We start from the raw sequence: 12707 nt of genomic DNA on the forward strand, positions 1-12707 counted from the left end.
TATTCTGTTAGACAGAATGGTGCCAACCGAATCACGTACAGAGAAAATCTCTGAATTCTTACAAGTTGCATTAGCAGGTTTATGATTCTGATGCTTCAGAATTCTCGTTTTTATGTACCTACAGTAACTCTGTTTTGCTGTTAGCAAACACAAATCCATAGATACAAGGAATCCTTTATTTCTTCTCTATAAAGCACCTGCTTTGGTAGACGAGCGCAGCCTAAATTTGCTGTTCTTGTCAAACAGCCCCTGTAGGTAACAGCTTTCAACGTGCTCAGCTGGAAATGAAGTTGGAAGTTAACCTGTGTGGATGTCCTGACTACTGTCAGGTTAAACTCCTTGATTCCATGCAGAAAGGTTGACAAATGTTAAAAGTAGTTGTTTCTGATGCAGCCATTCCTGAGTGTCCTGTAACAGTCTGTAGAATTTAGTGATTTATATTCTTCATGGAAGTAATAGTTGAGGGACTGGAGGTGAGTTCTGTCTGTGTGTACATTCATGCCCAGTGGTGCTTTGGTCCCATCAGGTTCCCTTGCACTTCTCGGGGTGCATCCTGCCAGGGAGTGGCCATGACTGTACCGTCACAAGTTGCTTTACCTCTCTTTGTACCCAGACATACCTGTAGCGAGTTAGTAGCTGTGTTCTCACCTGGTCCTGACCCTGAGAAGTTCAGTAGTTCCGTTCATATTACTGTATCCCTGCTGCTTTTGCAAAGCCAGCTGAACACAGCAGTTGTTAAGATTTGTGTAGCTGCTTCTTTTATCTGAAGGTGAAGTGAATTTCTCCTCAAATCGCAGCAGCACCTGATGGGTGCATCGGTAACACCCTGTTCTCTTAGTGGCAGGCATTCTTTTCCTGGTTGTTACTGCTTGCACTGCACTAATGCACAAATGAAAAACTTGTGGTTCTCCCTCTGCCTCCCCTGCACATGCTCAGAATTCCTGTCTAAAATCTGGCTTTGAGGAATCAACCAGAGGAAATTGTACCTCTGAGAGAATGGTTTTCTGGTTTTGTAAGGATGCGCACACAAATTCAAGTATACTTTTAGACTTTGCAGTCTAAAAGAAGGGGGACAAATTTCACTTAAGGTGAGGGGAGAATTCAGGATTTTTGTAGAATAACAGTAGAAGCCCATGAACTGGTGAGATACACATGTCCTTATGCAGTTATTAAAGGAGGGGGTTCTGTATCTCAGCATCTCTATGGATGTTTCCTTCTCTTGGCATTTCACGAGTTTCTCATTTCAGTATGGCTGTACATGGTGGCCACAAATCACAGATGTAATCTGTTCTTAACATTTAAGCTTTGCTTCAATCTTCACGGGTTCCCATTCCTGTGATGTGGAAAGTATAAAATATTTCAGAGCAAGATCGGTTCTAAACCTTGACTTTCTCCTAGAAAAAATTAAGTGGTTTTGACTTCTTATGCTGCCATACAGATGAGTTTTTAATGGATAGAAAACAGTCGTGGGGGTGTGGACAGAGCAGCCTTCTTGCTTTCTAATTCTGAGTAGAATTGGATGTCTGCTGTTAGTGAGGACTAAGCAAGTTCCCTGATACGTAGCAGGAAAGATACGAAATGAGACTTCACAACACAGATTTCCTTAAAAAAAAGATGTCTGAATGTCAGCATTTCAGCATTCTGTATCAAATTGTGAAGATACATAATGAAAGCATTTGAAAATCTTTTTTTTTTCTCAGTGGAAGTAATCTATTAATATTCTTGAATTTAAATCTATGGAAGTTTGTGTTCTGTTTTACATGAGAACTTGTCTGTGTGTGTGTATATGAATATACACACATAAATGTGTGTAAAGTATGCACACAGATGGGAAGAAGGACTGCTCATCTCTTCCTGGGTCATTGGTTTTGGTAATAAACGTTTTGCTTGAAATTGATCACTGAAGTATTTTCAGAATTGACGTTGTAGAATACAGAAAAGACACTGATTTAAAATAAATTGTGGAAAGAATGTCATGAGGCAAATTCTTTATGCTAAGAAAAGTATATGAAGAGCTAAAAGACTCTCCTGCATAAATCATGAGATTGAAGCCGAAGTTTAGTAGATTTTTCACACAGGATCCAGGGTCAAAGTGATTCAGTCTCAAACTCAGCATTATTTTATCAGTATGTTCTTTGCATTTCCAGGAGGATCCACAAAGTACTTTGTAGCTTCAGCCAACAGTATGAATTCAGCAGCAAATTTTTTTGACTTGCGTCAACTTCTCCCTCTTCCCTGGGCAAAATGCACACCTCCTTCTCTTGGCATCTTCTTTGTACTCATTACTACCTTGGTGCCCCGTAAATTTGCTCCAAATCTGATGAAGCATTTTCTGTTAAGCTCCATGCATTTTCTTTTAGAACCAGGTAGATGGTGTCTTACTGAGGAAATGTATTCAATTGAAAATGTCAAGAGGGAAGCAAGTCAACTTTCTTCTGATCTTTTCTCCATAGGTATCCTTGCTAGAATACCGTAAGAGACAACGAGAAGCTAGAAAAAGTGGCTCAAAGACGGAAAACTTTCCCTTGGTTACTGTATCTCCTCATGCTGCTGGTGGAGGAAACATAAGTAGTAACAGTGGTGCTAATGATGGGTTTAACAACAGTGGTGAAAATGGGGAGCAAAGTGACAACACTGCAAGCCTGCCTGTACCACTGCCAACTGCTGTTTATAATGCAGCTCCAGAAGATGTGGGCAACAACAGTGCAACCAAGGAAACTTCTTCCAGTGAGAAGAACGAGCCTGAGGTTCAGTGGTAAGTTGCAAATCGATAGGACAAAAGTTCTGAGACATTGTTTGCTTAATTTTGTGTCACTTCTATTCTGAGTCTGTTTTGTTAGTAAGATTACTGATCTTTTTCAACCCTTTTTTCAGATTGGAACAGTTGTCTGACCTCTTACCTCAGCAGTATAGCAGATACCTCATAAAGAAGAGAATGTATAGAAAATTATCTGTTATATATGTCAACTTATTTTTATTCAGGGTAGTTGTTTTTTTAAGAGTGAATAAAGCTTTAGCTTGAACAAGACAGGTCACCTAGTTCTGTAGGTTATAAAGTTTTCTCACAATTCACAACTGCCCTCAAAATAAAATGGCATTGCATTTGCTCTGCAGTTGCACAGATCCTGCAGAGTGTTCTTGGTAAGGTGTGTGAAGGTGGGAGCTGGATGGAGAGGAGAGGGTGCTGTGAGAGCAGAGTCTGCTTTTCAGCACGGCCTCAGCTCTGCGTTAAGCTTCCTTGTGTTGCCACTGCTTCATCTGTGGCTGAAGATTTGTTCTCTTAAATTTCAAAAGCTTTTACAGAAGTACCGCAGGGAAGAAGGAAATTAATTACCTGTGATGATGAACAGAAGCTTCCAGAAGACTGTGGGAAGTCTTTTTCAGTGATGCAATTTTGTTTGCTGTTACTTACAGTGTACAGTGACAGCGTGCAGTCTACCTAGCAGTTCCTTCTGCTCAGGTAGGCAGTGTGTGGAGACACTTGCATAGTTGCTTGTGGTGGCTGGATGGCTCCCCTGGGTGCAAACTGTATGCTGTATTGTACTCCAGATATTGTACTGCCAGGTATTCCAACAGCCTTAAAAGCAGATGCAGTGTGAAGGAGAATGACATAGGATGGCTTCAATTTGTGCAGCTTTTCCCACTGCGTTCTTTGGTAGCCTGAAAATAGCTAGTCATTCTGCCAACTCTGTCTCCAGAATATTACTGGAACAAAATAAGCACTGCAGTTCTTTATGCGGTAGTGAAGGCCTGAGAGTGTTGCAGGTGAACATGGGCTGAGGCGTTGAGCACCACTCTACATAGATGCTCCAGCTGCTCCAGAACAGAAGGAGTTTGTGGAGCCAACTAAGGGACAACGTAGGTGCAGTTTTCAGTATCTCACTGAAACGTGGCTGTAAGTTCATTACACAGAAGGCAGTGTATGTATTTCAAGGAAAGAATGTGGGGAACAGGCTGAACTCCAACATTTATTTCAGTTGCAACTGCATTGTAGAGTATTGCCATATGTTCTTGCCTAAAAGAATAATGGAGTTTATAATTAGAGTGCTGTCATTACTGTTCTCGATCATGTTGTGAGTGTGTAACTGATTGTGAGAGGCGTAGCTGTCATTTCACTCACTATCTAGCAAGGTAAATCTGGAAGCTTAAATAGTTTACACCTGTGATTGTGTAATATTCACAGGTGTGGATCCGTTATTAGAGAGCAAGTTATTTTTTAGTAAAGATAGGGCTTTTGAAGGCTGCTTTCTACAAATGGAGAGGATGAAGCAATACTCAGTACCTGTATTTTTTGTAATGTGCATTTTGGTTTGTCAGCTGAGAATTAAAAAATAAACCACAAAACAACTCCACACGTGTATGGAAGAAAGGAATTGATATTTCTCATAATGTAACAAGGTTGCAGGAAATTGGTGTATTTAAAATGTGAGAAAATAGACCTAAAATGGCTAACAAATGGCATTTCTCCTGTAGGGTGAGTTATTTGGCTCTTAAGTGCAGTCAACCATGTGAGCTTTGTGCCCCAGTATTTGCATATATATTGTCTGAAATTTGGTCTGTGGGAGTACATCATCTTAAATGAGAACATGCTTCCTTCTTCCAGGACTGCATCAACCTCCGTGGAACAAGTGAGAGAACGAAGTTATCATAGAGCTTTGCTTCTCAGTGATCATAGGAAAGACAAGGACTGTGGTGAGTTCACTTAGAATCATAGAATCACCAAGGTTGGAAAAGACCTAAAAGATCATCCAGTCCAGCCGTTCACCTATTCCCAATAGCTCCCCACTTATCACACTGAAGGTGGATCCCTCTAACCAGTTCCCCCGCTGTAGCCCTTAATTGTTCTGGTGCTGTGTTTGGATCTGCTTCATCTGTAGGGGGAGATCACCCTGTAGTCCATGCTCACTGTCCCATGTTCAGTCTCCCACCTTCATCTCATTCAAATCTCGTTTTCCAGTTGCAGCTTAAGGTCCATTCTTTCACTGAATGTATGGAAGGTCAGTAAGCAGATGACCTTGTATGACACTTGATGTATTTGAATGATCTCTTACAGAAACTTCAAGTAGCTCTTTTAAAGTCAAATACAAGATGCTTAGTTTTCTTTGCAAGATAATTTTTTTCTCACTATGATATTAATCTCTAACTTTTGTCTGTAGAACCTGATTCTGAAAATCCGGAGCCTACTTCTGAATGTCCATCCCCAGATACTTCACAGAAGACATGCAAGAGTCCTTCAAAAGCAAGCAAGGTAATGCACTGCGTATGCAGGTGCATGTAACCATGTGTACGTGTCTCCAGTTGGCATCGTGCTTTACTACTTAGATGAAGATGTGTGACATTTCTGTTAAATTACATAACATGGGTAAACATCTGTGAGCACATTTGCAGATCTTCCAGCATGCTAAACTTTGTCTTCCTCCAGTAGCCATATCTGCTTCTCTATGGTGTGTTCTGTAGGCACAGAAGAGGTTTTGTCAGTGGATTCAGTATTGTGTCAGTTCTGCAGGTGAAATGCTGAAGAACTGACAGCAGTAAAATGGCTGAAGTGCTCCTGTTAGCAGGAGCTGGCTCTTGCCAGGCCAGCACTAGCACTGCTTCTCAGTAGAGGCAGTGAGACATGAAGAAAGCCACTGAGGAGTGGCGTGCATTATGAAATGCAGCAATTCAGGTTGTAATGACCAGTCTCTTTGCTTGCATTTTGCCAGTTCTAGGATGTTAAATCACTCTGAAAAATACTTTGTTTTAGTAGTAATGATTCCTTTCAGACTTGGAAATATGAAGCTCACAAATAACAGATTCTAACTTAGCCCCGACAGGCCGTATTTCTGTTACTACTTCCAGATGCACTTGCTGGTCTTTGATTTTGGAGTACAGTTGGTATGTACTTGCTAGAAATGATGCCTGTGCTAAGTTTAAGCTTCCTCCTCTTACAGGTTGTCATATGTCAAATGCATTCTGTGCCTTAATGTTTTTCTGCCATCATAAGAGAGCGCTATTCCGAGAAGCTGCTTCTTGTTTTAATGCTTTCATAACTAAAATGTTCTGAACGTTTTGCCCTGACTCTTTTTCTAGCCCTCTTCGCCGAGTCCTGCAGTTTCAGCGCCATCACTGGGAAAAACACCCACGAAGCCAGATTCACACTGGGACACTGCAGCTAATGCACCAGAGGCTGAAGGCGTGAATCATCCAAAATCAGAGCTGCAACAAAAACAGCTGACAAATAACGTGCAAGCACTTTCAAAAACTCATCCATCTCAATCACATCTGCGCAGTTCTGCTGAGCAACTTTCACATTCACAGAAGTTGCCTTCTGCACCTTTGAAGCTCCATTGTCCCCCTTCGCCTCACGTAGAAAATCCCCCGAAGCCATCGACGCCCCACGCGCCCGTGCAGCACGGTTATCTCTCACCAAAGCCTCACTCGCAGCAGTTGGGATCTCCGTACAGACCTCATCACCCACAGTCACCTCAAGTCGGGACGCCCCAGAGGGAAACGCACCGTGGTTTCTATCCCGCAGCGCCAACCCTTCAGCCCAGTAATCAGCAGCAGGCCAGCGGGCCGCTGTTCGCTCAGACAGCTTCAGGACAATCCTCGGCTTCTTACGGCCAGTTCAACCAACAGAATCTGAACAGCAATGCACCACCTCCCCCACCTCCTCCACCCCCTTCTTCCACCTACTATCAGAACCAGCAGCCCTCTGGAAACTTTCAGAGTTACAGTCAGCTGAAGGGTAGCATCCCCCAACAGACTGTGTTTTCATCCGGACCAAATCAAGCACTTCCCGGCTCTGCGGGTCAGCAGACAGTGCCGGGACACCACGTAACCGCAGGGCATTTCTTGCCCTCTCAGACCCCCAGTATTCATCACCAGGCTTCAGCGTCTGCTGCTCCTCCTCCTCCGCCGCCGCCCCCGGCTCCGGGCCCTCACCTGGTTCAGCAGCAGGGCACCCATCAGCAGCATTCTGTAGCACACGTCGTCGGCCCGGTTCACGCCGTGGCGGTGGCTCCCGGATCTCACATTCACTCTCAAGCTGCCGGTCACCATCTGCCGCCCCCGCCTCCGCCGCCGGGCCCCATTCCCCACCACCAGCCTCCTCATCCTCCAGCCGGACACCAAGGTTTGCAAGCACAACACCAGCACGTTGTAAACTCTGCTCCTCCTCCCCCTCCGCCTCCCCCATCCAATGTCATAGGCTCGGGGCACCACCCGGCGTCGGCACAAGGCTTGCACCACCCGTCACATCAAGGACCCCCCCACTTTCCCTCAGGCGCTCACACGAGCGTGTCCTCCTACTCCTCGCAAGCCCCCCACCACACCACGTTAGGACCCGGACCTCAACATCAGCCTGCTGGAACAGGGCCTCATTGTCCGCTCCCCGGTCAGGGTCCCCACATCCAACCTCAAGGACCAAACAGTATTGCGACCCCCACCGCTTCAGGGTTCTGCCCGCACCCTGGCTCAGTCACGCTCCCGCACGCAGTGCAAGGACCGCAGCAGGCGTCCCCGGTGCCCGGACAGATCCCCATTCACAGAGCACAGGTGCCGCCCACCTTTCAGAACAATTACCATGGTTCAGGGTGGCACTAAAACGGATCCCCTTAATCCTAACATTTTTAAATGTGCTGTAATATAAACTGTGTATATTTCATATGTACCTATGGGAGGTACTTTTTAAAGCTTGTACATGATACTTTGTATAAAAGCAAACACCAGTGCTCTCATTGTATCTTTCCATTTTTTGCTTTTTAAAATTCCCAGAAACGTGCTGTTCAGCCAGTATTAGGTATTCCTTTTTATTTTGTAAGTGAACATTCCAGCTGTTTTTTCTGGCAGTAGGTTTGATGCTGCATAATCTTTAAAGTTTTATCGTTGCAGTTAAATTCATTTAGTGAATGTTTTCTATATTACTTTTATACATATGTAATTAAGTAAGTACACAGGCTAAGTGATGGCACTAACAACTTTTTTTTTTCCATTTTCTTCTGTCGACAGTTTTGTGTGCATAGAGATAGAAAACAATGCAATACAAATTTTTATAGTTTTGGTGTGGACATGGCTTTTTGTTTCATCAGTTATTTGCAGAAAATGTAATTTAATGTATAGACCGTTTCTAATGTCTGAGTGCTGTAAATACTGTATTTCTTTTGCTTGTAAAATTGCTTAAAGCTGCTTTCATTTGATAGAGTATTGTATATAATAAGTCTCTTTTGCAAAAAAAAAAAAAGTGTGATCTTTGTGAAAGTAGTACAGTATATGATCTTTAATTTTTTTTAATATACTGTCACATTGCAGCACTGGTTGGGCATTTTAATTCATGTTAATAAATCACAATTATGTCAGTTTTAACCACTTGTCCGGAAGGGGTGCTGTGTGTTGAGGGCTGTGGGCACAGAGCAGCCCTGCCTGCTGAGTGGCTGTTCCTCCTGTGTGGTGTCTGCTGATGGCCTTCCTGTCATTGCACAGCTGGCTGTAGAAGTGAGTGCAGGAGGGGGATTTTTGTTCCCTTGCTGAGCTTAGAGGTGAGGAAGCATTGTTTTGATTCAGGCAGGGTGTGCTGTCAGGTAATGCTGGGTACATCTATGAAGTATGTCAGTTTATTTGGTGTTAACCCATGCATACCAATGTGTCTAACGTATGCCGGCACGATGGTGCAGCAGGGCTCTATCAGATGTTCTGGTCTTAGGTACAAATCACAGCACCGGCTGCACAGGTCAGTACGTGCCTTCCTGCTGCTGCTGGAGCTCTTACTGCAGTATGGTGGGAGTGAGGCATTACAGCGTGACTGTGGAGTATGAGAGCGTCCTGCAGCTCAGCAGTGAGTGCTGAATTCTGCTCACGTAACAGAACAAATGCTTGCTGGCTCTCTTTCAGAACCCAGAGAAGAAAACCAGCGTGCACCTTCCTCTGCTCTGGCTGCTGGAAAACCCGCCACTGGACAGGATGGGAAATGACAATTGCTGCTCTCTGAGAAAAAGTGGTAATTCTTAGCATACAGACACTATTGGGTTTACTTAAAATTATCTGCTCATAATTATCAGAAAAGTACTTTCTGTTCCTTCCCTGAACAGGCATTGGCTCTGTAAAACACACAGACGTGATAGGGAACACGCTGTGTTCTGTGCGGTCGTGCAGTTGAAGCAAATTGCCCAGCTACCAACCAGTGCAGCAGAAAAAAGAAAAAACCCAACACACTCCTGAGAAATCATGGCCACAGTTCACAGCTGGTTAACCAGAGCCACCTCCATCTATGACCTAATAACTGTTAGCACTTTGCATTGCAGTTACCGTGCGAGCGGGTGCAGCAGAACAGGCCCAGCATTGGCTCTCTCTCCCCCTAAGGTTGGTTCTGTCGCGGTGGTCAACCAAATGGAAAGGAGTGCAGTGGCGGTGAGTCCCTCATTCGACTGGCATTTAAACTGATGCAAACGCTGCTATTCTCTGTGTATTTAAGAACAGCCCTGAAATCAGTTGCAGCATCCAGACACAACCAACGGCATGGCCAAGTGTGAAGCGTAACGCTTTACCTCTCTGGATTCCTTTGTAGCCTTTTGTTTCTTCTCATCAGTGTCATCCTTGAGGCCTTTAAAAACGGTTCCTGCGAGAAGAGGGAAGCAGAAGGCAGAGGGACCCGGTGCTGGCACCCCATTGGTGCAGGGCCACAGCACAGGATGAGTTTCTGCACCGTAGCCTTGGCGGCGTGCTCCTTGGCAGCAGGGTCTCTTTTTGGATGAGGTGTGTAGGGGCGTAGGGAGGGGGTAAGCGGCTGCTTGCTTACATCAAGTTAAAACACCTTGAATGAAACACGGCTCAGTTTGGTCTCATTTCATTTAGCACCCCACAACTGCAGCCCATCCTGCCCCGCTCCCCTGCGGAAGGATCGGATTTACCCCATGCCATGTTGGTTACGTGAACAGAGAGCTGCGCTTCAGCCTGGGTCACCCCCACCCACCGCCAGCACGGCGCGTCATTCTAGCCAACAGTGGCTTAGGGCTATCAAAGATGCCAATGACAGCACACTGAAAAAACAAAACACTTTAATTAGACAACTGCAAGCACCTCAAACAACTGGTTATTGTTACAGCATGGGGCTATTTTCTCACAATCTAGTTATTGCAAAGGCATGTGAATAAATTTCATATGGACAAAATCAGTAAAAAGTGGCACCATAGTTACATGAAAATCAGAACTAAGCTTACATTCATCCCACTGACTTCTAAAAGAGGCCAAAACACACCTCCGTATCGTACATTCTAAAATCTGTATTGCCTATAAGCCTCAGTCTATGTAGCTTTTTTCCTAGGAAAGCGTAGTTTTGCGTGCAACGTACAAAGAGCTGTATGTCTAGTTATGGGAAAAATAAAGCTAGTGCAATTTGTTTTAGAAACATGTAAAGCTATGAATGGGATGAGCATGATCTCGCTTCTTGCATTTTACTCACTGCACTGTAAATATTTGCAGCTGTCCTCCCTTTGCTGACTCAAGCACACACTTTTATTATAAAAGATCAGTAATTCTACACAGAGTGGTTCTCATGCTCGACCTTTAATTTGTTTCTTAAGGTATAGTACAACTTACAGTGCTTAGAAAAAGGCAACACCATATGGTACCATGTCTTCACTATCACATTGTAAGGGAAATTGCTTTTTTCTTTCCTTAAAAGCACTTAAAATAGGCAAAAGTTCTAAAAGGGAGTGCTAAATGATAATGCATACTTTATTAGAAAGAAGTCTAGCCTTCCTTTAAAGTGCCGTTTGGGGAATGAAATCCTGTAAACCAGAGCCACTTTGTTTAAAATCCAATGAACGGGAACTGCTACAGAATAGAAAGTTTACACAATTCCTTAAAGCAGTCTGAAGTCACTACATGCAATTGGTTTGCTATAAAGCTCTCTAAAACTTAGTAGCTTTACTCTGAAATTGAGTCCCCGGTCCCGTATTTAAATGGAAATAAACATTTACAGGGTGCATTTACATACACTATAATACAAGAATGACGTCCCTTTGCCAGAAGATAAAATTGTACAGTTCCTTGCCATAACTCGCTTCTGACTTCATAAATTTCTTACGCTTGTAAATTATATAATATGCATCAGCTAAAATAGTTTTTTCATAAATAGTTACAAAACTTGCCAAAACACATGGGAGGAAGTTTCTTTTGTTCAAAAATCTGACATCTGAATGCCACACAACACAAGAAACAATGCTTAAAGACACGTTAAGTGTTTTCTGAAGAAAGTGGGTGAGTAAACTACTAGCTGAGGACAAAAAGACTACCCTTCCCCAAGAACACAGTGCACAAAAAGCAAAATGTCAAACAGTACCTCAAGCAAAATAAAGGTCTGAGGATTGAAGCCAGCTCACGTGTGATCCTGCTAGAGGATTTGTGACAGTCACCAGTTAGGTCCGATGCATTGAAAAGTGGTTGCTGGCTTGTTTTATAGCTGAGAAATTCTGCTAAGAATTCAGCCACGGATGCCTAAGGCATTCTCCAGCTGAAGCACGTTTCTCTGGGACCATTTCTAGCATGGGGATCAGGAAATCTGTAAACTGTGCAGCGTCTTCGTGAGGCCAGCCGTACTTCTCCACAAGCACATCGAAAAGACTCCAAGGCTTCAACTTCGTAATGTGTCGGAGTTCTCCTGCAAACACAAACATTACCAGCATTAGAAAAATGCCCCTTTACCCAGTAGTGACCAATCCTTGTTTAGTTCTTCTCCAAGAAGCGCTATTTAGAAACATCAGCGCACCACATGCCTGCTTGAGGTTCTGGCAATGAGCACGGCCAGTGAAACCAAGGAGGGATCCTTACACCCACACAGCACTGGGGCCAGCCTGTGTTTTCCTCTTATCTTGGAAACTCAGAACATCTCGGAGGGGGGAAGGCACCACAGGGATCACTGTTCCAGCTCCTGGCTCCACCGCACAGCCCAAAATTCAAACCCTGTGTCTGAGAGCACTGCTCAAACGCTCCTTGAACTCCAGCAGCTCCGCGCCGTGCCCACAGCCCTGGGCAGCCCGTTCCGCGCCCACCGCCCCCTGGTGCAGAGCCTTTCCCGAGCCCCTTTTCCCGCCCCTCCCCTGACGCAGCTCCATGCCGTTCCCTCGGGCCCTGTCGCTGTCACACACAGCAGAGCTCAGCGCTGCCCCTCCGCTCCCTGTGAGGAGCTGCAGGCCTTCCTTCTGTTTCCTCCACACAAAAGCACCCCATCGCGCGCTCGCAGGCAGCAGGAATACTGAAGGCTCTGCTTTCTCATCAGCCCACACCCCCGAGTCTCATAAAAACTGCTCCAATCTTAACGCACAAGTCTCAGCAGCACGGGTCACGCTGCCATGCTACGTGACATTTGCCATCGGTGTGGCTGCAACTAGCTGCAAACCAAGCCAAACACAGAGGTCTGGCACTGAAGGCTCTGCTCCATCTCTGAGGGGCCCAGCTGACTGCTCCCGCAGAATGTGGCCACCAGTGCTGCCCGCATCATCTTCAAACCCACCAGAGCATTGAGCCCCACCAAAAAGGTGGCACATGGCCAACCTGGCAGTGTGATTCAGACCAAACGAAGGATGTGACAGCTCTTCTGCCATCAGGCTTGGCAATATACCTACGTGTATCCGCAGGCTGTCAGCACTGATGGCAAAGAAAGGCTCTTCTGGCTGCTCCTGCTCCGCTGCCACCTCCCTGCTTCCCAGGCACGTACCTGGGCCTCAGCC

General features: G+C 44.9%; 2 protein-coding genes across 8 annotated transcripts in view; one reads left to right on the forward strand and one right to left on the reverse strand.

Moving 5' to 3' along the window:
* The window catches only part of KMT2E (lysine methyltransferase 2E (inactive)), a 53731-nt gene extending 45385 nt beyond the window's left edge, over nt 1–8346 (forward strand). For all 4 annotated transcript variants that reach the window (XM_048942434.1, XM_048942441.1, XM_048942450.1 and 1 more), the window contains 4 exons: nt 2454–2755; nt 4604–4692; nt 5157–5248; nt 6073–8346. In XM_048942434.1, coding sequence (XP_048798391.1) covers nt 2454–2755; nt 4604–4692; nt 5157–5248; nt 6073–7587 — 1998 coding nt within the window. In that variant the 3' untranslated portion in view covers nt 7588–8346. The remainder of the gene's footprint in view (nt 1–2453; nt 2756–4603; nt 4693–5156; nt 5249–6072) is intronic.
* SRPK2 (SRSF protein kinase 2) overlaps nt 8212–12707 on the reverse strand; it is a 134115-nt gene continuing 129619 nt past the window's right edge. For all 4 annotated transcript variants that reach the window (XM_048942521.1, XM_048942491.1, XM_048942499.1 and 1 more), the window contains one exon: nt 8212–11638. In XM_048942521.1, coding sequence (XP_048798478.1) covers nt 11454–11638 — 185 coding nt within the window. In that variant the 3' untranslated portion in view covers nt 8212–11453. The remainder of the gene's footprint in view (nt 11639–12707) is intronic.

Source organism: Lagopus muta, chromosome 1 (assembly GCF_023343835.1).
Source record: "Lagopus muta isolate bLagMut1 chromosome 1, bLagMut1 primary, whole genome shotgun sequence".
In the NCBI taxonomy this organism is placed as follows: Eukaryota; Metazoa; Chordata; class Aves; order Galliformes; family Phasianidae; genus Lagopus; species Lagopus muta.